General features: G+C 41.0%; 4 protein-coding genes across 4 annotated transcripts in view; all 4 read right to left on the reverse strand.

The window, feature by feature from the left end:
* LOC136437577 (cubilin-like) overlaps positions 1-1985 on the reverse strand; it is a 45768-nt gene extending 43783 nt beyond the window's left edge. The window contains exons 1-3 of the mRNA XM_066432196.1: positions 1904-1985; positions 1232-1466; positions 984-1093 (exon numbers count right to left, since the gene is read on the reverse strand). Coding sequence (XP_066288293.1) covers positions 984-1093; positions 1232-1466; positions 1904-1985 — 427 coding nt within the window. The remainder of the gene's footprint in view (positions 1-983; positions 1094-1231; positions 1467-1903) is intronic.
* A 2563-nt stretch (positions 1986-4548) lies between these two features.
* Positions 4549-6415, reverse strand: LOC136437625 (uncharacterized). The gene is made up of 3 exons (XM_066432247.1): positions 6258-6415; positions 5447-5669; positions 4549-4718 (listed from the first exon to the last, which is right to left on the reverse strand). The coding sequence occupies exons 1-3, from the start codon at positions 6378-6380 to the stop codon at positions 4648-4650; spliced, it is 417 nt and encodes a 138-aa protein (XP_066288344.1). The 5' UTR covers positions 6381-6415; the 3' UTR covers positions 4549-4647.
* A 173-nt stretch (positions 6416-6588) lies between these two features.
* On the reverse strand, positions 6589-9400 carry LOC136437578 (uncharacterized). The gene is made up of 5 exons (XM_066432197.1): positions 9276-9400; positions 8714-8759; positions 8190-8345; positions 6981-7140; positions 6589-6610 (listed from the first exon to the last, which is right to left on the reverse strand). Exons 2-5 carry the CDS (start codon positions 8757-8759, stop codon positions 6589-6591), a joined length of 384 nt encoding a protein of 127 aa, XP_066288294.1. The 5' UTR covers positions 9276-9400.
* Positions 9401-12787: 3387 nt separating this feature from the next.
* Positions 12788-20005, reverse strand: LOC136437579 (lysozyme g-like). Its single transcript, XM_066432198.1, has 6 exons — positions 19960-20005; positions 19196-19360; positions 15711-15783; positions 14848-15061; positions 13379-13517; positions 12788-12960 (listed from the first exon to the last, which is right to left on the reverse strand). Exons 1-6 carry the CDS (start codon positions 20003-20005, stop codon positions 12827-12829), a joined length of 771 nt encoding a protein of 256 aa, XP_066288295.1. The 3' UTR covers positions 12788-12826.
* Positions 20006-21030: the final 1025 nt, after the last annotated feature.

Raw genomic sequence — 21030 nt, forward strand, 5'->3', positions numbered from 1 at the left:
TTCTTAGACTACAGGTAGACGCCTAAATCACAAGTCATATTTCTGGACACACAACTACCAAAGCTAATGTTGGAATTCCGGAAAGACTTTTTTTCAAGTTGGAAATGTCTAATGCAGTTAGATATTTTCTATTACTTGCCCTGGGTAAGGAAATCTTGGTCTTTAAGCGATATTCAAATATTTCAAATCTTTGATATAACAGTGATTGCCAATGGTGTTTTGACTGTTATCAAAAGTCATGCGACTTTCATTTCGAGGCCTTTTCTTTACATTGTAAGGTCCAATCCTCAATATTTCTTGGTGATAACATGATTTTTGAACGTTCTTGTCGTTTGTTCAATGATACCTGATTCAAGGAAAATTCTGCCAAAGTAAGGTTGTACATGCTGAACCAATAAATAGATAAAATAAATACCATAGCGGTAGGGACGTCCATGTTTAGAATATCTTTTTTTTGATTATGCATCTGCATTCATCGAATTTAGAAACACCACAGGAACCTGCGTATTACCATCGGGAATCCAGCAGTGTCATTCGTCAAACCTTACCCGCGGTCGTTCTCGAATAGCTATAAGTTACTAGTTATATACAACACGATCCCAAGTCGTATTTTGTACTTTTCGCCTTTTTCTTGAGGTTGATGGTAATCTTAGGTTTTTTTCTTCCATGATAGTGATTAATCCATCTTTATTTTGTCAGAATGTACAATGGCCAGTACAAAGATAAAAAAAGAAAAAAAAATGCATAAAGACGTACAATATGAATATTGCCAGCAGTACCATGAATAGACGCCAATGGGCCAGAACCTTGTATCTTTAATAAGTCAAGGCCGAAATATATGCCAAATTTCACACCAATCCAGATACAACATCTTGGGTTATACGGCTAAACCACAAGCACCGTTGCAAACAAATCCTATTAAGAGCACGTTATATAATGGATAAAGCAAACATGCTCGCTGTGATAAAAAGCTTCATGATCACCAGTGTAGGAGAACTTGAACCCCGAAGCCGTCACTGTCTCGTCAGATGTAAACCTCACGAACACCTGGTCAGATGAACTGATGATGGGGCTGTCTGGAAACAACGTTAAGCTGGAAATCAAAATAAACCGTTATCGGCACTGTTTATTTCATCCAGAGAGATATTTAAGGTTTGATTCCTAAAGCAAGTAATTTAAATCATGAATTGCTCTCTACTCTGTGAAAAAAATAATTCGTTCAGACTATTACCTCTGCAACACTGGAGCATTGTCACTGTCTCCATCGTAGATTGTCAAAACGTCATAACCGGTCTCGATGATGAAGCTGTCAAACGTGAGACGAACGTAGCCTCCTTCCGGCACAGTAATCGTCCACTCACAATTTTCATTGTTGCCGTAGTCATTGGGATGGTTCGGTGACGTCACGTTACCATCAGGGGGAGCCGTCAGGTTACCTCCACATCTAGGAGCACTGGTCGGTGTCCCTGGATTTAAATAGGAAGCCTGCACTATAAAACCACCCGATATATTCTTTTAATTTAATATATTTAATATTAAAATATTTTAATTTTGACCAGTATTATATGCAAATCTTCCTGGGGCATTATTTTCAGCTTGTAGGCAGTCTGGGATTTTTATAAGTTTATGTAGTAATAGGGGCCAATTCACCCCTCAAACTGCTGGGAAGGTCACAGTGGGGAGTATTTCGTTATTACGTTACCCAGGGTAAACCTGGATCCTCTTTAAGGAGATGATAAAAAATTTAATTACAATCTATCCATAGCGTCTTGTGGTCTGCTAGTCAAACGCAAACACACACATACACACACACACACACACACATACACACACACACACACACACACACACACACACACACACACACACGAACAAACAAATATAGACACACAAACAAACGCACCCAAAACAATATCTCCTGTCACGAAGGTAATAGTGATTGCCAGAGTGATGGCCCACCGTCGGAAGCCACGCCCGATCTCCATGTTGGGGTCAGCTACCAACTAAAAAAGAACAATACTGCGGTTTGTTCCTCAGTTTGCATTAGATGTAGAATCAACATTTGCCATGTCTTCTGTTTGTTACACGAACATGCGACCATGTGATTGTCAGATGAAAAAAAATAGCAACTATGTTTTATTTATCACCTGGGCATATCCTGCTATGCAGTAAAATGACGAACTATCTTGCACGAGATGCGTGCGAATCAAGTAGAGTCGTGCATGCGTGAGCATAGAATGCTGTATGATTTAAACCAACGATACACCAATCTGCAGCGTTTAATTTTTTTTGTTTTCTAGCCCAAACAAGTTTTGATTGGTTGCTAGTACTTTTTATTTCTTAGCGTGTTCCGCGTCACAGGAAAAGGTGACCTAATGCCAATAAGAACTTACGAAAACTGTTTGTAGCCTGGGGCTACATATTTTAGCGGCACAAATGCTATAAAGCCCGACCCTGTTCATTCTACGTGATTTATGATAATCAATGTTCCCCTCGACTGTGCTTCTACAAAATTTCCACAACAATCGTTTTCCTACAAAATATTTTACCAATTTCTTTGCTTGGACTCAAAAATGAAGTTTCGTAAAGGCTAACGTAGCGCTACAAATTATAGTCCAATTTATTTAAAACGTCAGTTATCTTTAAACTGCGCAGACAGAGCCATATTTCTAAGCAATGGGAAGAAATATATGTTCTTCTAAAAAAGAATGCATGGTCTTTAAACTTTTCTCCGCCTGCATTACGACGTGCAAGTATGAATTTGTACCGATATGAGGTCTATGATGAAGAATTGTGCTATAGGGTTACCCATTATCGTCCACTTCAGTCTTTCTCCTCCTAACGCTATACTTGAAGAACATATATCAGAAAAAAGGCACATAAATTGTCCAACCTAGTAATTGAAGAAAATAATGTTGTGCAGTAAATTTTAACAACGCTGAGTGGTATATACAGTGCACGTGATGAACGCAAGGCAATAATGTTTTGACGTGTAAAAATGCAGCGTAGGTAAGGGGGTCGCCGGGTTGTATCAAACCTTCCTAAAACTACTAAAAGTTTCAAATCTCGATTCGCCACAGATAGTTTGAATATCGAAGAAAGGTTTAACGACAGCTACATTTAAAATATACTATCTACTGTGCGAGGTAGAAAACATGATGAAGTACGTGGTGTCAAATTACATATGTAATACGTCATGCATGACGCCTCAAGGTAATTATAACTTGCTGTTACTGGTTCAGGAGTTCTGTTGTGTTGCTAGAGGCAAACCTAATTCGTTGCTTTGTACATTGGAGAGTTATAACTAAGGAGCATACTTTTGTCGTTATTTGTTGATCATGAGAAATGGCATAATGTACCTCGACATGTATGCGCATGTTAATTAGTAGCACTATCTAACCCCCCACCCCACCCCCCACCCCAAAAAAAACTAGGTAACTCCACCACTATTTTCAACAAATGGACATTCCAACAATTCCCGTAATTCAAAACTGAACCTTACTTGAAGAAGAACTGTAATATATTGCATAAAGTAAGCTGAAAACAAACTTACCTAGTTCCAGCGGGGACAACCCTACTCTCTCAAAAATGAACGGATGTGGTCTGAACACGCAACCTTCTTTGTCTGATAGTTTGGTTCAGCCTATCACTGAGCCTGATTTAGATGCACTCGGTAAGTTCGATGCATTCCACCCTTGAGCCACCCAATCAGCGTTTTCGTTTCTTAAACTGCACCAGCACGAGGCTTCTGGGTATCTACGAAGCTGCCTGTGAATAATTTAGTCAGGAATTGCACGAAGAACTGCGCGAGCCATCTCAACGCCCATAAAGTTCTGATTAAATTGTTTGATGGTCACATGTTTGGTGCTGAGCAATCAGAAAGGTAATCTAAGCAGCTACGAAGCTGCGCTAGAGATGAATAATTTAGTCAGGTATTTTGAAATTGTCCATATGGAAACTTTCTGGAGTCTTTTCGGCATATAGATCAATTGTTTTGAACCTAGGTGACTTCTGAACTAAAGGAAACAATGAGAAAATCGTAAAATACTTGACTATGTGCCATTTTCAAATTTTCCCTACACAAGATTAAGACAGAAAAAGCAAATTGTCGCGACAAATTCGTTGAAGAGCTGTGCAACCTATGATAACGGCAATACCATTCTAATGAAATAGTTTGACAGTGACGTGTTTTGCGCTGCACAGTCAGACAGTTGCCAGGTAGAAATCCTATTTTTAGCGAGGCTGAAGGGCAAGGGGGCCCGTAAGGGGCGCTTGAAATGTGCGTGGATTGGAACAGTGAAGGGGAAACTAACATGTTCCTTCATATGTCGGTATGTTGGCTTGAATAAAGTTCTAAACGGGAACTATGCAGCTACAGCGTCTTTTCTAAAGATACGGCGTAGGTTTGTACGGTTGGCTTGAGGTTGCCCACTACTTTGCCTATAATTTCTATTTTTAATTTGTCTTAAACTTTAAAAGTCTTTTTGTATACAAAATGTTCAACAAAAAGTGAAGAAAATATTACATAAAAGACAGAAGCGCTTGAGGCAATATTCGATATTTTATTCAAAGCTCATATTTATTTGAAATGGCGATTTTCAAGTTATGATTGATTCCAGAGGGACTAGATCTAGAAGCCTTGTCCCTTCAGCCACTGATGACTGCGACGACATTGTTGTGGTCGACGTCCATCCCGGCGTTAAAGTCGGAAAGTCCACCTGAAAATACAAACAAGAACGCAACAGTTCAGTTCAGTTCATCCTCTGTGAGGTGACACAAAACATCGGAACAGTATATCTGCTTGGAGATTAGATGTTGAGAGTGGCCGCTGGATTTGGGGGGAAAGAAACATGAAAATGGCTCCGTCCCTGAGAAGTCGCCAAAAAATCAATGTCTCCACATGTCCCTGTTGAGAATGACGGATCTGAGTGAAGAGTCCGACTCTGACAAATTGAACGTGTTCCTTTTGAATTAGTAACTGTTAACTACGTTTCTCAAGTTTAGGCTTATCCTTTTACTTTCATTGATATTTTTCATAAGAAAATAGTAAAATGCAAATGATTTCATTCTATGTCTGACCACTCTGCTAATTATGTGAGACAAGATGTTGATTTAATACCATGCAGAAGATATGAGTTGATATATACATCATTTTATAAACATCATACAATGTCTTGTAGCCTTCATGGGAGTAAGGAAAGGTTGATAAAGATAATAAACTTGGGACATGTGTTAGTCATTTTAATAATTAAAGGTGATAATCATTATGTAAAGTTGATATAGATTTTGAATTCATTTGCATAATTCACGAGGAGAAACTCACAACAAAGCGATTTCAAATTCTAGATATCTCACGGAGGACGGAGAATTGAATAATGGAAAGTTCTACATTGTACAACGTTAACACGGACAATTTGGAAGGAAAAATCATCACATGTGTACACACCTATGTTCAAGTCCCATCTTGCTGCCTTGTATGTGCCCGTGAAAGACGAGACGGGGCCAAACAGTCCATCAATGTATGTCAACATCCGCACAGTCTGACAGCCGCCGTTGTCACTGCCGTACGCACACGCAGGAACGCCCCCTGTCCGACCTGACAGGCGCTGCACATCTCTCACCATACCACTCTGCAAAGTCACATTGCTCTGGTCGATATGGTACGCAATCTGCGAAAATGATTAACAGGGGATAAATGTGGAGCTAAAACCTTGGCTTGCGAAGTTTTTGCTAATATTTCTTTCGGTTATTATTTACCAAAACGTACTTGGTTTGTCCTTTCCATTTCACATGGTACACATGATGTATGCATAACACTAGAGAACTCTCGAATCAGCATCTTTCAGTCATATATACATAGCACGTCCCCGGAACGTACTGCGCCTGCGCGAAACGCTTCTATGTAATGTGCATAGGCTTCAGAAAAACGTACCATATAAGGTCGTGTTCGCATATATAAGGATCAGTAAACGTTGCATTATAATTTTTCCTGTCGCATAACATATCTTTTTCGACACAAAAAGTGGAAGCTTTAGACGGGCTATTATCTTCATATATGCGAACATGACCTTATATGGTACGTTTTTCTGAAGCCCTATGCACATTACATACAAGCGTTCTGCGCAGGCGCCATACGTTCCTGTGACGTGCTTATATACATCGTGTTAATCTATCGTATCAATATACTAAAAGCTGTATATATACTACATTCTAAGACAGATAATTAGTCATACTCTGTCACTAAAATGAAGACTTACCAGAAGCACTTGGTGTACTTCCACGCCCTCCGGTAGGTGGAGCACCCAGTTGACCGGCTCGTACGAGCTCAGCACCAGTACCAGAGGTTTGGAGACCTTGCCGGAAGTGACGTACACGTTCATATCAGCTGCTTGTATGGGACCCTGCTGGAAAACGCTGAAATTTGAGAATCATAAGAACATGTGGTTAGTTCACCGAGAAGGTTATGTTTCGCATAGTGTTCGTGCGTGCGTGCGTGCGTGCGTGTGTGTGTGTTTGTGTGTGTGTGTGTGTGTGTGTGTGTGTGTGTGTGTGTGTGTGTGTGTGTGTGTACAGGATGACTCGAGAATGTCAATATGCATTGTCTTCATATCTGTAGATAAGTACAGTAGGTCGTCTTTATACATCGAGATTATTAGATTTTCGTGCCCATGGAGCTTGCTATGGTACTGCACATGAACGTTTGATATCCTGTATTCTGGACATGCTATGGTCATGATTTTTGAGTGGTAAATAGCTCTTGGGAGGGGGAGTAAGTTGGGCCCCCTAGTGGCTTTTTTAAACTACAGGAGCCAAATAAGCTTTACATTTTGACAGATAATAACTCAAGAAGGGGTTAATGGAATTTTGGAATGTAGATAGCTTAAGTGATGATTGACAGAACCATATGCTAATCATGCATATCAGAAGCTAATTATATAATCAATGAAGAAAGTTTATTTAAAAAATCAGTTTGTTCATACCTGATATGTCCGATTCCTTCGTACACGCCTAGAACGTGCACTTCGTACTGATTGTTGTCATCAGCGACACAGCTGTAGGTTTCTCTGGGTGCGGCATTCTCGAAGGCCTCGGCTTGGGCGGTTAGAGCACCACGCCTGATCTCACAGCTACCCACAATCGCTAAAAATTAGAAAAAAAATTAGAAAAAAAATGGGAAAAAAATTATTAAAAAAAATTGAAAAGAAATTTAGGAAAAAAAGTTTCGGAAAAAAAATTAGAAAAACAAATGGTTCTTGTTGGATGTCAATGTGAGAATGTAGGCACATTGGCGCACCAAATTTGTCGTGTGCTTTGGCACACTTTTTGATATGTTAGCCCAAGTGGCTCGGTGGGCGTCACTCCACCGCCAGGGAAGGTCGTGTTAAGTATTTTTGCCAATGGCACATGCACAACGTCGGGTCATGGTGAGTATCGAACCCGGGACCTATTGGTTGTGATTCCAACGCTCCTACCGTTACGTTTCGCCACTCCGGCGCCCAAAATTGCAGATTGTGAGAAACACACAAAGTTAGTAACCAACGTTAACTGTGAGAAAAATGAATGCTTGATCTTAGGAGGGTATCATTCGTAAAAGCAAGAATTTCATTAGCATCATTTCAAACAGCACAATAAAAGTCCATAATATCGCAGTGTAAAGTGTCGAATCTGCATAAAATGAGTTTCCACAACCAACACTGTAACTCATTTGCTCTAAATATAATTTCTTCTATAGTATGTACTTGTGGCAAAATGGCCTCCAACGTTTTAGCGTAATATGTCCTGTTATGTCTTGAAATTCATTAGCAGTGCTGATTAGCAAAACAAAGGCTGAAACATTATTATTTTATCGTTGAAAAGATTCATTACTGTTGTAGGATTTGTCTTCCTTTCACTTTTCCTTATCACATCTTGCCATCGGCAAGATCTTGGCTGACGTAGAAATTCTCAGTTTTGCATGAAATCATAGCCATGATGTTTACTTAAGTAGGCATGAGTACCTCTGGTAGTTTTCACTTGAACACTCACAGAACCCGTCCACACATTATTATTTTATCGTTGAAGAGATTCACTACTGTTTTAGGATTTGTTTTCCTTTTACTTTTTCTTATCACATCTTGCCATCGGCAAGATCTTGGCTGACGTAGAAATTCTCAGTTTTGCATGAAATCATAGTCACGATGTTTACTTACGTAGGCATGAGTATCTCTGGTAGTTTTCACTTGAGCACTCGCAGTAACCCTCCACACATGTAGCCCCGGTAGCGTAAGACCCCACGCAGTACCCGGTGATCCCTATGCAGGGGACCCTTTCTACCGTCGGATCAAGAACGTCCACAACCGCCGGAGCTGACAGGAATAAAAAAATAAAAAAAACACTTTAAGAAAGGGTTACCCGGAAACAGATCGACTAAGGTATAGCCAAAAACGAATTCCCTAGTGACGCGTTCGTGGAATCCCTTGAATATTTGCGAATCAATCGTAGTACTATACAAAACGCTCCGCTCTTGAGATGTCGCCAAAAACTAAGTAGCCAGTTCTCTATACCACGTATTCTTTATCAGTGCCATATATGATATTGTAGGAATTGCATAATAGCATTTAAATTCAAAGGTATGACTAGAATGAAAACCAAACACACAAAGCTTAAATTTTTGCGTGCCGCGGGTCTGACCCGATTCTACATTCAGGTTTTATGTAAAAGAGAACAAGCTTACCAGCAAAAGCAACTCCAGCTAGAGCCAACACCACTAGAGGAAGCATCTAATGATAACCGATGAGCGAGAAAAGAAATATAAGGGAAAATCAATGTACACCAATACCAAGTAACCATACCACCAGGTGCCAATATTTTAGGAATTTTTTTTTCATTTGTGTCTGCCGTAAGTTAACTCACTCTCATTGTGAACAACTGCTAATTCTAGTGGTAAAACTTTATTTGACTTAAAAGGACTTACTGCATTCAATGTTCTTAAGACTGCCTGTCTAGTTGATTTTTTCTGTAATATACTAGATAGTGTAGCAAGAACACTCCAAGGCACTTCAACACTTGATAAAGCATATTTTGTGCACTAGAGTCTCAATTACCTAAGCAACTCTAGTGCAAGATTTGGACGACGCTGAAAGTAGATTCTATAGGCATTTCTTCAGATAGTATACTATTTGATTTTTATGTACGCCACAACATACATAATTCAATGATATTAATAGTTTCAATATTAAAAGTACGTAGACTAGTACTCAGAGAAGCTACTAGAGAGATATAGGATTTTAAGTTACCTTCAAGTTGAAAGCTGTCTGTTGGGTACTCCTGGCTTCCGTGCTGCTTGCAAGTGCGAGTGTTAGTGGGGCCTATCCTGTGTTCACCCTCCTCAGGTCATGACATAGTACCGTGAATGGAGAAATGTTCGCGGCGATTTAATTTCGCGGTATAGGGAAAATGTAGTGTTAGCGGTGATTTTGAGTTCGCGCCTGAAAAATAGTAGCGCTACAGTCACACGTTGGAACGGCTTTTCGAGGTTGTTTCAAGTTCGCGGTAAAGAGATCACCGCGAAAACCGTGAACATAAAACCACCGCGAACATTTATGCATTTACAGTATCAGGCTACACCTGTTTGTTTCTCACAATAATTTATTCATCACCTCTTTGATATCGATATCTAACTGAGCACGTTATCAGAAAGTAATGTTTTCATAGCACGTTGTATAAATAGATAAGACTCATATAGCCCTTTGATTAAATACACGAGAAGCAGAATTTAAACGGCACCTGCCTTTTTCCGGAAACTTCCCACGATAATTGGATGTTCGAACGTTTGTTATATCTAAATACAGGAGTTGTTATTGCAGTTATCAGATCATGTATAGAGGTACTTTAAACCCAGTAATATTGATGTCATTGCTTGCTGCAGTTTATTCCTATAATCTAATGTGTCTTATTATTAATATTTTTAATTCTTGAGAATACGAACATAAATATCGCTTGCTTAGTAACAAGATTTGGATGAAAATAACGTTCTTGCTTTTGATTCAAACCCGAAGCGACTACTTCCAGAACGTGTGCCTATCACCCACGACCTTCACACAACCGACACACAACTCAAAACACAGAAGAACCGTAGAAGCCATACTGAAGCCAGCACTGGCACCAATTTGACCTCTCTGGTTGTTCTTTTTTATTAAAAACTAAACGGACCCCTGTTTTAGACAACGCTGGGTATGTCAATATCGATTCAAACTGTTGGGAATCAGCCATGTATTTGTTGTGAAATTGTTGTGAAATTGTTGTGACATATTCGCTGCGAAAGATACAAAAGAAACATGTAGGCGTGACCTAAAGTGATCAGCAGGCTACTCCCAACCCTCCGCCGACCGTGGGTAGTGGTCGGGGGTAAGGTCGGCTAAAGGTCCAAAATGTGTGAGAGGGGACTAAAGCCCCCCTCTCACTGGACCCGCGGCACGCAGGCGGCGTCGCTGCGGCCGATCGAATTGACAAAGCACTCAACGAATTTCATCGACAAAAAACGAATCTTTTTAAGTTTTGTGTGTTTTGTTGTCTTTTTGGTTAACTTGTGCGTTTTGAATAATATTCCCATAATAACGTCAAGGGTAACACAAATCCAGTTCAGGACGCATCGACGCCGCCAGCGTGCCGCGGGTCCAGTGAGAGGGGGCTTAGCACACTAGCCCTGCAGGCACGTGTCAACAGATAATTATGAATAAGTCAGCATGAAACGACATGCCAAACATTAGACAAAGTTGGATAAAAATGTCCAAATGATCTTATTACGTTGAGTGGCCATGGCCATGTGTTGTACCGTGTCCAACAACAATGACTACTTTAAGATAGCAGAAATTTAAGAACATTTCAGGCACCTCAATTGATAACTAAATATATATCATATATAGATACATAGTCTCGAAGGTTCAACTGCATCACAGGCCACCCACCACTGGTAATAGTTTACTCATACGAAATCTAGTCAGTTGGCGTAATACAAGCTCTAATCATGGGCGATAGGCCATCGAGTTTTTGTTGAAATCGCTGTTGCTTTGTCCTTGCTTTGTGCAATGACAAATACTCACAAACACGCACTGTGTACTCGGTCCGCAGAATCATACACTTAACACGCACTGCGTACTCGGTCCACAGAATCATACACTAAACACCCACTGGGTAGTCGGTCCGCAGAATCATACACTAAACAGTACACGCACTGGGTACTCAGTGTACTAAATCAAATGATAAACACGCACTGGGTACTCAGTGTACTAAATAAAATAGTAAACACGCACTGGGTACTCAGTCTACTAAATAAGATAATGATAAGTTTATTGCAAATTCATGCCCGAAGGCTAAATGCAAATAAACACGCACTGAGTACTCGGTCCGCTGCGTCGTTCTTGTCAGAGGGAATGTTTGCGCAAAGGCCGACGGGAGTAGAACAGGGTTCGCAGTTTGCGCGAATGCGTTCGCGAAGCCGCTGTTCGACCTAAAACTGCCGGGGGGCTTACTCACTAACTCCATAAAAATTACAGGGTAGGAAAAGCTACCCGTGGACAGCGTTACCACTTCATGTGGACAGCGATTTTGGTGACTTAGAACCACGTTCGACGGCGCTGCTTAGGGAAATAGGCTACTACCCACTAAATACGCGGCCCGACGTACTCGGTGAATGCGGCCTGACTAACGTAATCGTCACGAGCAAACGACACCCATCGCTTACATCAACAACACTCCGTCTCCTTATTGGCAACTATCTTTGCCATCTCTGTATTCAGTTTTCTTTTCAGACGGTACCAATCACACGTTAGAGTGTAACAAATCTCTGGACCTCGCCGTGCCGAATAGTGGTTCCATTTTCGAACGAGGCGGGAAATCTGTGTCTTGCGTCTGATTGGCTATCAATGATGTCATTGCCGCACTGCTGGTAACGCTGTCCCCCGGAAATCGGACTTTTTAAAATGCCGCATATCTGCTTTAAAATTAAGTATTGTATCCTAAGAAATTCTGCATGGCTAGTATGTAACCCCTAGATTATAAGTATTATCAACGTGTTTAATTTCATGGCGATTTTTCGCCGAAAATAAGGGCTTTTGAAACTGCATTTCCTACCTATCTATTCTTGTTCTTAACACTACCCAAAGCGTTCGGCTCTCGGCAATCTTCGGGTGACTTCGCGGCATCCGTTCGTATGGTTCTTTGGAATAGACGGCAGATCGGGCGTTGTGGTTGTTACAGTGAGTGTACGATTCTCGGGAATCTTTCAGTGGATCGAGTACACAGGTAGTGTGGATCGGGCGTTGTGGTTGTTACAATTAGTGTACGATTCTCCGGAATCTTTCAGGGCCTTTCAGTGGATCAAGTACACAGGTAGTGTGGATCGGGCGTTGTGGTTGTTACAGTTAGTGTACGATTATCTTTCTGTGGATCGATTACACAGTGCGTGTTTGAGTAAGTTCTCGGGAATCTTTCAGTAGGCCGAGTACACAGTCAGTACGTTAGTAGTCTACGATTCACCGAAATTCTTTCGTTTGTTTGTTACTTAGCAGATCATCGGAGTTTATACATATACGGCACAGTAATACCGATTTTAACAAAAATTCGATGGCCTACCGCCTATGCTCTAATATGTCTTTTTAAAGATCGTTAACATAGTATAGATGCACCCAGACCAAAAAAAGAAACAACCATACTTTGATAAAGACAGGGGCTCTTAACTCATTTTTAAACAATTCTTATAATTTTATTCAAAGCTAAGAATCATAATTTTCTTTCATCGTTTCAAACGGGGATCTTCATGTTATGCCTGATCCCTGAAGGACTAGAGCTAGAAGCCGTTTCCCTTCAGCCACTGAGCGCGCGCGGCGACGTCATTTCCGTAGTCGTCCCCGGTAGTACCGACGTCCATCCCGGCGTATGACTGAACGTTACCGCAGCCGGCGTTGTACCCGGAAAGTCCACCTGAAAAATTCAAAGAAATTTGTAACATCTAGTATGGTATATCAAGAGCCTGACATTGCAAATCTCACCCTCAAGGCATAACATGGGGTCGTTTGGCGTAGGAACAATATGATGGGCCCAGAACACAGCGGTCCCGGGTTCAAATCCTTTGACGCCATCGATGTAGTGGTGTTGAGAAAGGCACTTTGCACGACTTTCCCCACTCTAGCTAGGTGTAAGAATGGGTATATTGTTCTCTGTACGTGGCACTGTTAGAATAAGTTATAAAAAAACTGAGTGCAGTGCCACGACGTCCTTGTCTGTCCAAAAGCAACAAAAAAAAAATATATATATATATATATGAAAAATGTAAAGGTGGCCTGAACAACTTACTAATAGGTTTTATTGTGATTGAGGAAGTTTCAAAATCTGGACGAACCCTTGAGTGCCATTTCGGCGGTCCAGTCCGGGTGCCTGCGCTTCACACAGTTGATGGTGTCGATGAGGATCTGAGTTCCCTGCTTGATGTGAGTCGTACTGTACGGACCGCCCTCAGTGCTGTGGTAGCGAATGTCCACCTACGGGTAAAACACGGCACAAATAAAGAAAATGGCAAACATTTGTTTTTGAAATGTTTTTGCTACTGATCGAAATTGTATGCTAATCAAATGTTACATTTGTGCAGGTCTGTAGGGGGTGTAGTCCCGGCTGGGCCTAGAAGACACAAATTTATCACGGTGGACTGCCGGATATCTGATGGGTACCTGTCGGTGTTCTAGACGATAAGGTAAAGGCATCTATTTGTTACCGGGTCCCGGGTCGATTTTAACTCCGAGTTTAAAAATTACCGGGTCCAGACCGTACCCCAAAATAGCTCGGTAGCCGCAAGTGCAAAAAAGGAACTGCCCGCAAAAGACCCAGCGAGGCCCCTTTTCCAATTGCAACCGTAGCATTAGAAGATCATTGGCCTTAGCCACACACCTACACACAGACACACAAATTACACACGTGTGGCATACATATATATAAGTTTGTATTTAAGGTTGTTCTAACTAAAAACGGCAAGACAGTACAGTCCCCGTACAGGGCAAAACTGTCGCTGACGGTACAGTGCATTGAACAAACATACAATCAGAGATGACAGACTACGTATTGCCCTCTCGCACATGACACAGTAACTGCACTGCTCTCTGTGCCAAACGTTCAAAAACTGTGGTGTAAAAGCACATACACACAAACACACACACACACACACACACACACACAGACACACACAAAAACACACACACATACACACACTCACATACATACATGTACACATACACACACCACACTCACAAACATACATGTACACATACATACACACACACACGCACACACACATAGATACATGTACACACACACACACACACGCACACACACACACACTCACATACATACATGTACACATATACGCACACACACACACGCACACACACATACATACATGTATATATACACGCACATACACGCGCACGTACACTTACAGATAAAGAGAGACAAATGTACACATAGACACAGATACCCAAGCTCAAATAAACACTTACTCACTTCGGACTTAGTTGAAGAACTTTTGTTCCCTCCAGAGATGACAAGAAAATACCGAAAATGGGAAGATACGTCGTGCTGTAGCCTTAATTACTTGTAGAAGTGACACTCGTGAGGTAGCCATGAGTGTAGCTGTAGTAGACTAAGTGAAACTATTAATGTAGTTCGGTAGTGGTAGCGTTGGGTGTAGTTGCCATTTTGATCAGGGATTCTGTGCCACCTGAAGGCACGGATCATGACGGACACGGAACGGGACATGATAGTGATACCAGCCTACCGCACCATGAAAATGAAGAAAAAAAAATAGAAAAAAAAACGTACCTGCATGAGCCCGTATCCGTTCCCATGATCCCCTGTTCCGTCCGCGGCCAGAGCTGCGCCTGCGCGTGACTCGCGGCTGATAATGGCGGCGATGACGGCGGCGTCCATGTTCTTGGCGTTGGCGGCATTGAAGATCTGCGACTTGTAGCTGTTCAGACGGGACAGGTCGTTGCTTGCCAGCTGGTAGGAGGCCCCAATACCTGAATAAGCGAAACTCATCAGTTTTAATTATTGAAAGTCAGTGGATTAAAAAGAATATGAATATATCTTGGCCCTTCTATTTATTTTTAAAGTAAAGTGAAGAGAATCGACGTAATAGACCGATTGTGACTGTCCAATACATTTAGCACTTCAACCAATGATAGCGTGGCAATTAATGGTTCAAACAATGATACGGCTTAATGTTTGTCCAATATTTCGTATTTCTTTGTTTTGATTTTTTTACTTACATTTTGACGGAGGTGGGTGGGGCTATGGAATCGGTATATTGCATCAAACTGAAGCTACGTGTAGCTATGTGTACTGGTAAGGCCGAGACGAAAAGCAACATCTTTTTTAAATCTAGTAGTTGTCGTTGAGGTTAGTCTGTTGCTGTATGATAACAGTGATCGTCCGCAGCTCACTTTTGTATCAATCAGATTTTTCTTCAATTGTTTATTTGACGTCACTTTCAAGTTTCTTCTTTTTCTAAATTTGCGTCAATGTTTTAGAAAGAAATACTGATGAACTCCGCATTTGCTGTTTATCAAAGGTAATTCTGCAATTCTTTTTGGCTTAGATGTCTAATTTCTGCTTATTCTAAAATATTAGATAATTAGATGACCAATCAGAAAGTTCATATCATTTGGTTCTAACCTGAATACCAGAGGCCATCTTGGCTGGCGGTTTGAGAGCTTGCGCCGGTTGTGTCCACTGCCATGATGTTTCCATAGCCTCCTGAAATAGTACAACAGCAGTTAGGTTACTATACTGACGTAAACTCTCAAGTAATGCCTGCCTGCCTGCGTGAACAGGCCAGCAACTGGCCCCTTGCTTTCCAGGTGGATTCTCCAACCAGTCCTGTCCCTTGTCCTAGCCTCTGCTTCCCGAATGTTTAGCCCAGTGTCCTTCATAATCTGGTCTTTCCATCTCTTTCGAACTCCTGGCTGTCGGCTTTGTAGACTAATGTTTGTGGGGGTATTCTTATGACATGTCAAACCACCTCAGCCTTCAATGCTACGGTCACACAATTGGAAAAGGGGGCCCCGTGGATATACGTAGTTAAAGACCCCAGTTAACCCTCATCCGACCGACACATTTTTGCGACGAATCTGGCCGTATGGGGTCCAAACGGACCCCATTTTGCTTTGCCCCCTAAATATATTTCTGGTGGATCTTATTGTAGTTATTGTGCATATCCTGTTACAATAATCCATGGAGAATATTTTGACAATTTTTGGTGTTGATGATTAATGCTCATTATCATAATTTATGCAGAAAATGAGGAGAACCCGCATTTTCCTTTAACCCTATCTAGACTGGTGGGGCTAAAAGTGCCCGCGCCAACTTTGACATCGTATAACTGCCAAATGACGTATGCTAAGATTACCAAACTTGGTGACTTTTCCTGAAATTTAGTTGGCAACAATTCCATGATAATAGTTTAAGTTTATCATTTTTCCTGTTGCCATGGCAACGGGTTTCTGACGGGCATTTTATACAAAAAGTCACTAATGTTTTAAAAACAATGATATTTCTCAGGTTCTCTTGCTCAACCACACTAGTTTTCTAACCTGTATAACATCATATGTATTAAGATGTAACTTTCATAATTACTTATTCATAATTTATGCTAATTTGATTACGTAATCGCTCAAAATCCAAGATGGCGGACAAGATGTTTATTTTAGGTATAAACAGGCTTTTTGCCTTCAAATTCGTCACTACCTGGTATTTTCTTAACCAGAAACATTTAGATTAACGTTTCCAGTGTCTTTCTTTTGTGATTTGGGGTCATAAATGGAAAAAATGTAATTTAAAAATTTCAAAATGGCCGATCCAAGATGGCGGATCCCAGGGATCGCTAACGACTCATGACGTCATTCTGTGACGTCATTTTGGTGTCATCGTAATTGCCATTGACGTTGCTTGCCTTGGCATACCTTAAAATCAATAATACACTCTATTTTGTTTAATACCTTTCAATATTATGGGACTTCCCTATTTAGCCTATAAAATCACATCGATGACGTCATAATTACGTAATATTACGTCATAACGTCACAAAATTTACAGAAATTATAAAACTTTACGTGAACATCACTCCTTGCAAATCTGGTGAGGATACATTTTACCGTTTGGGAGTTATGAGGAATTTCTTTCTTATTACTTAATCAACAATGCGAAATCATCTGGGGTCCGTTTGGACCCCAGCGGACAACACGCACACTTTAGAGTATAACTTCCCCAAAAATCGGCCAATCCCGGTAAAAAATTCTCAGGAGCTGTAAGACATGTACATGAACAAACTCATGGAAGGATTTTTTTCTCCAACGAAAAATGTTGATATGGCACACAGTAAAACACGCCTGGGGTCCAAACGGACCCCATACGGTCGGATGAGGGTTAAACTATATAAATACGGGATAATGTAAACTATAGCCTTCAGTATGCGCCTGGCAGCCGTACAGTGCACATCAGTGGATGCCTGGCTAAGAAAGTTTACCATGTACAAGTTACTCTTCAAGTCATGTTTGAATTCTATAGATAACATATAGGAATTTGAAGTATGGCTACACATAAAGAAGTTAGCTTGAAGTACAGTTAGCCAAGAAATAAAGTAATGACAACACTGGCTTGCAATTTAGTTTGAGACATTGGCTAGCTGTTATATGTATTGTTCTACAGAGCCCTATTCTATGCTGGTTACAACAACAAGAAGACGCAAAAAATCCCAAGTCATATTTCTAGACACACAACCTAGGCTAATGTTGGGAAGACATTGGAAATTTATATCCATAGACACTCTAACACAACGTTGACAGGGTCGATTTGAAAGTTTGAAAATTTGAACAAGGTTGGCTTCCCCCAAACTGAAAGTTGTAGATAGCATTGTCTTGATTATCCAAGGGATCTTATCTGATTGAAACTTCCTTGGATTATGTGACTTTTTGATAGATATCTGGGCCATTCTGCATGGTTTGATAATGTTCATAGAAAAACCAGTACAGAAAAAAGTTTGAATTCTCTGACAGTTATTATGGTAATCTGTCCCTGCTATTGTCCCAGGCTGGCAGACATCTAATCCTTTTATGAATTTATGTGGTTATGGGGGATTAATCCAGCCCTCAACCTGCTGGGCAGCTCACAGTAGGAGCACTCCCTTTACGACTTCCCCAGGGCAAGGTTTTGGTTCCTTTAACGGTTTTTTTTTCACTTTCCGGCGTGACCCCTACGTGGCCCCGAGGGACAAACTGCAGCTCCCGGGCTATTTTGTGCACGGCCGTTTTTTAAAAACTCAGACTTAAAATAAACCCAGGACCCGGCAACACATAGACGCCGTAATCTAATCGTTAGCACACCAAAAGATACCTCCCTGACAAATTTGTGGCTTCAGCTCAGGGCCAGCCGGGGCTATACCCCCTACGGGCACCGGTGCAATTGTGACCGTAGCATAACCTGAAAGACTCAATGTTGGCTGCGGAGAGATTCCGTGGACCTTCCACATACTATAGCTTTTGGCCTTTGAAACCTAAGGTATTGGAGCGCTGACGATTTAGTAAGCATAGTTCTAAATTAATATCACCTCTTCCTTTTCCTACCTCTAAGTCACCTACGACGGAGGTACTGTTTTCGGCTGCCTTTGTGCTTTCGTACCTATTACTCAATGTCATACATAGCAATCATATTGATTGATATGAATGGATTTTGGTATTTTGATTTCTATTGGGGGACCAAAGGGACCTGGCGATGTGGGCCCCCAAAGTAATGGGCCTTGAACTTTGACCGTAAACCACAATGCATCATACATAGTGCGCACTTGAAAACTATGAATTCATTCTTGCGAGTACTAAGAAAATGATAACCCCATACTCAAATATAACAAAGAATGTATGCTATCCATTGTAAACAACCATTGTTTGTGTAGAAGGACGACAGCGCTTAGATACCGGATGAAATCGATAAAAAGAGTCAAACAGATCAACAAACTGATCCGGCCAAATTAAGATATGTGTAAAAAAGGCACGCCCATCGTGCTAAGATACTGGGAAAAAATTGATCTTAAGATTCAAACAGATAAACAAATTGATCCGGCCAAATAAAGATAAACGTGAAAAAAAAAATACGCCACCTCCTGACGAACTCCCACCGGACAAGGAACATCCGCCCAGGTGGCAGTTGAAGCAGCATTTGACGTCATTTCCGTAACTGGGACACTTGTTGGAGACGTAGAAGCTGTACGGACAGCTGTCCACGTGCGCGCACTGACCAGAATGACCGTTAGCAGACGTAGCGGTCGTACACTGCCAGTCGTCTGCAAAATGGAAGGTTAAACGCTTGACAAAATGCTGACCCTTTTTCGACACAACGAATTGTGACTGGCAAAATCTTAACAATTGTGACTGGCAAAATCTTAACCATTTTTCGGCCTTATTCAGGAATACTGACCCACTCACTTCTTACACGTGGCCATGGGGACAATAATTCACCTTATTGTATTATTACAACAAATAGGTACACATCTGTTGTAACGTGCTCGAGGTACCTCCTCTAATCTCCAAGTAGATCTATTGGTAGCAAGGCAGTATCCAACAAGCCAACGGAGGCTGGATACAGCTGGTTTTCCCTTTAGATACTACCTCGCCACCGATAGATCTGTTTGGAGATTAACCTTCTCGAACGTTCGAACACGGGCCTATCGAACTGACTAAGCACTCAACGAATTTCATTGACAAAAAAAACGAATCTTTTAAGCTTTCTGTTTTTTTGTGTGGTCATGCTTGTACGTTTTGAATGATATTCCCATTATAAAGTCAAGGATAACACAAATCCATGGATCCAGTTAAGGACGCAGCGACGCCACCAGCTAGCTGCCACCGGTCCGGTGAGAGGGGGGCTTTAGGACTAGCTCACCTGCAAGGGCACCGCCCACCACAGTCAACACCAACGGAAACAGCATCTAGATTTAACAGAACAAAACCATCATTATCATGAAACAAACTGCTGTACGGAAATCTGTATTTGATGTCAGAGTGGTTTTCAAGCAATAGTGTTGCCTTCAAAATAGTGTTCTAGAAATGTTGCTGAAATCTGAGCGATTTTGCAAAATGCTGATCAAGGTCATTGGAAGAATAGCAAAATGCCTCAGAAAAAAATCTATACAAAAAACTGGTAAATTTAGTGTGATTACCCGCCATATGCTATGACGAATTTCTTCATCTTATGATATGATATATAATATGTGCTGCTTAATACAGGACATTGATGGGATTAAAATATCAAACAGCTAGTTCTAGTAATGATATCATCAGAAATGTTGTATTACATTTTGGAAGATTAACATTCTGACAACGTCTAGCGTTCTCTCTTTTTAATTCAAATAGACGTTACTTATCCTTGATACACCGATAAAGGTTAGACTTCCAGGAAATAAGATAGGTATAAAACACTTATTAAAACAGTTGGATAGACTTGCGAACGGTTAAGTTGCATCCACCACCTTAACATATCAATTCAGAGCTTTTGGTTAGAAACCTGGTTAACTACAAATCTTGTTTCAGTCACTGCAGAAAGATAATGGAAGCAACCTGAAACGTCTGACGATTGACAAATCCATCCAGTTGCTTGGGTTAGTGTTTTCCTAACGTTGCTTACTCTGTGTGAACAGCTAATGAGTGGTCTCAGCTGGAACTTCAACACAATTAAGGTCACGTACCTTGAAAATAGCAGATCAGATGTCTCTGGCCGCTGCACTGCAAGTATCAAGACAGAAGTAGGCTGTTTGCAGCGATGATGTTTTTATAGGACCTCTTCATCCGGTGACATCTGTGAATCTCAAGGAAACATCCCACGATGCACGCGAGTTCCTCGACATTCTTTTCTCTCTTTGTTGACTTTTTGTAAGGATTCTTTGTTTTCGGTTTGTACGTTTGTTGTGTTAGTGTGAATCAGTAGTTAATTAGTACACTAGTCAGTAGAGTCACA

The sequence above is a fragment of the Branchiostoma lanceolatum genome, chromosome 6, assembly GCF_035083965.1.
Source record: "Branchiostoma lanceolatum isolate klBraLanc5 chromosome 6, klBraLanc5.hap2, whole genome shotgun sequence".
NCBI lineage: Eukaryota > Metazoa > Chordata > Leptocardii > Amphioxiformes > Branchiostomatidae > Branchiostoma > Branchiostoma lanceolatum.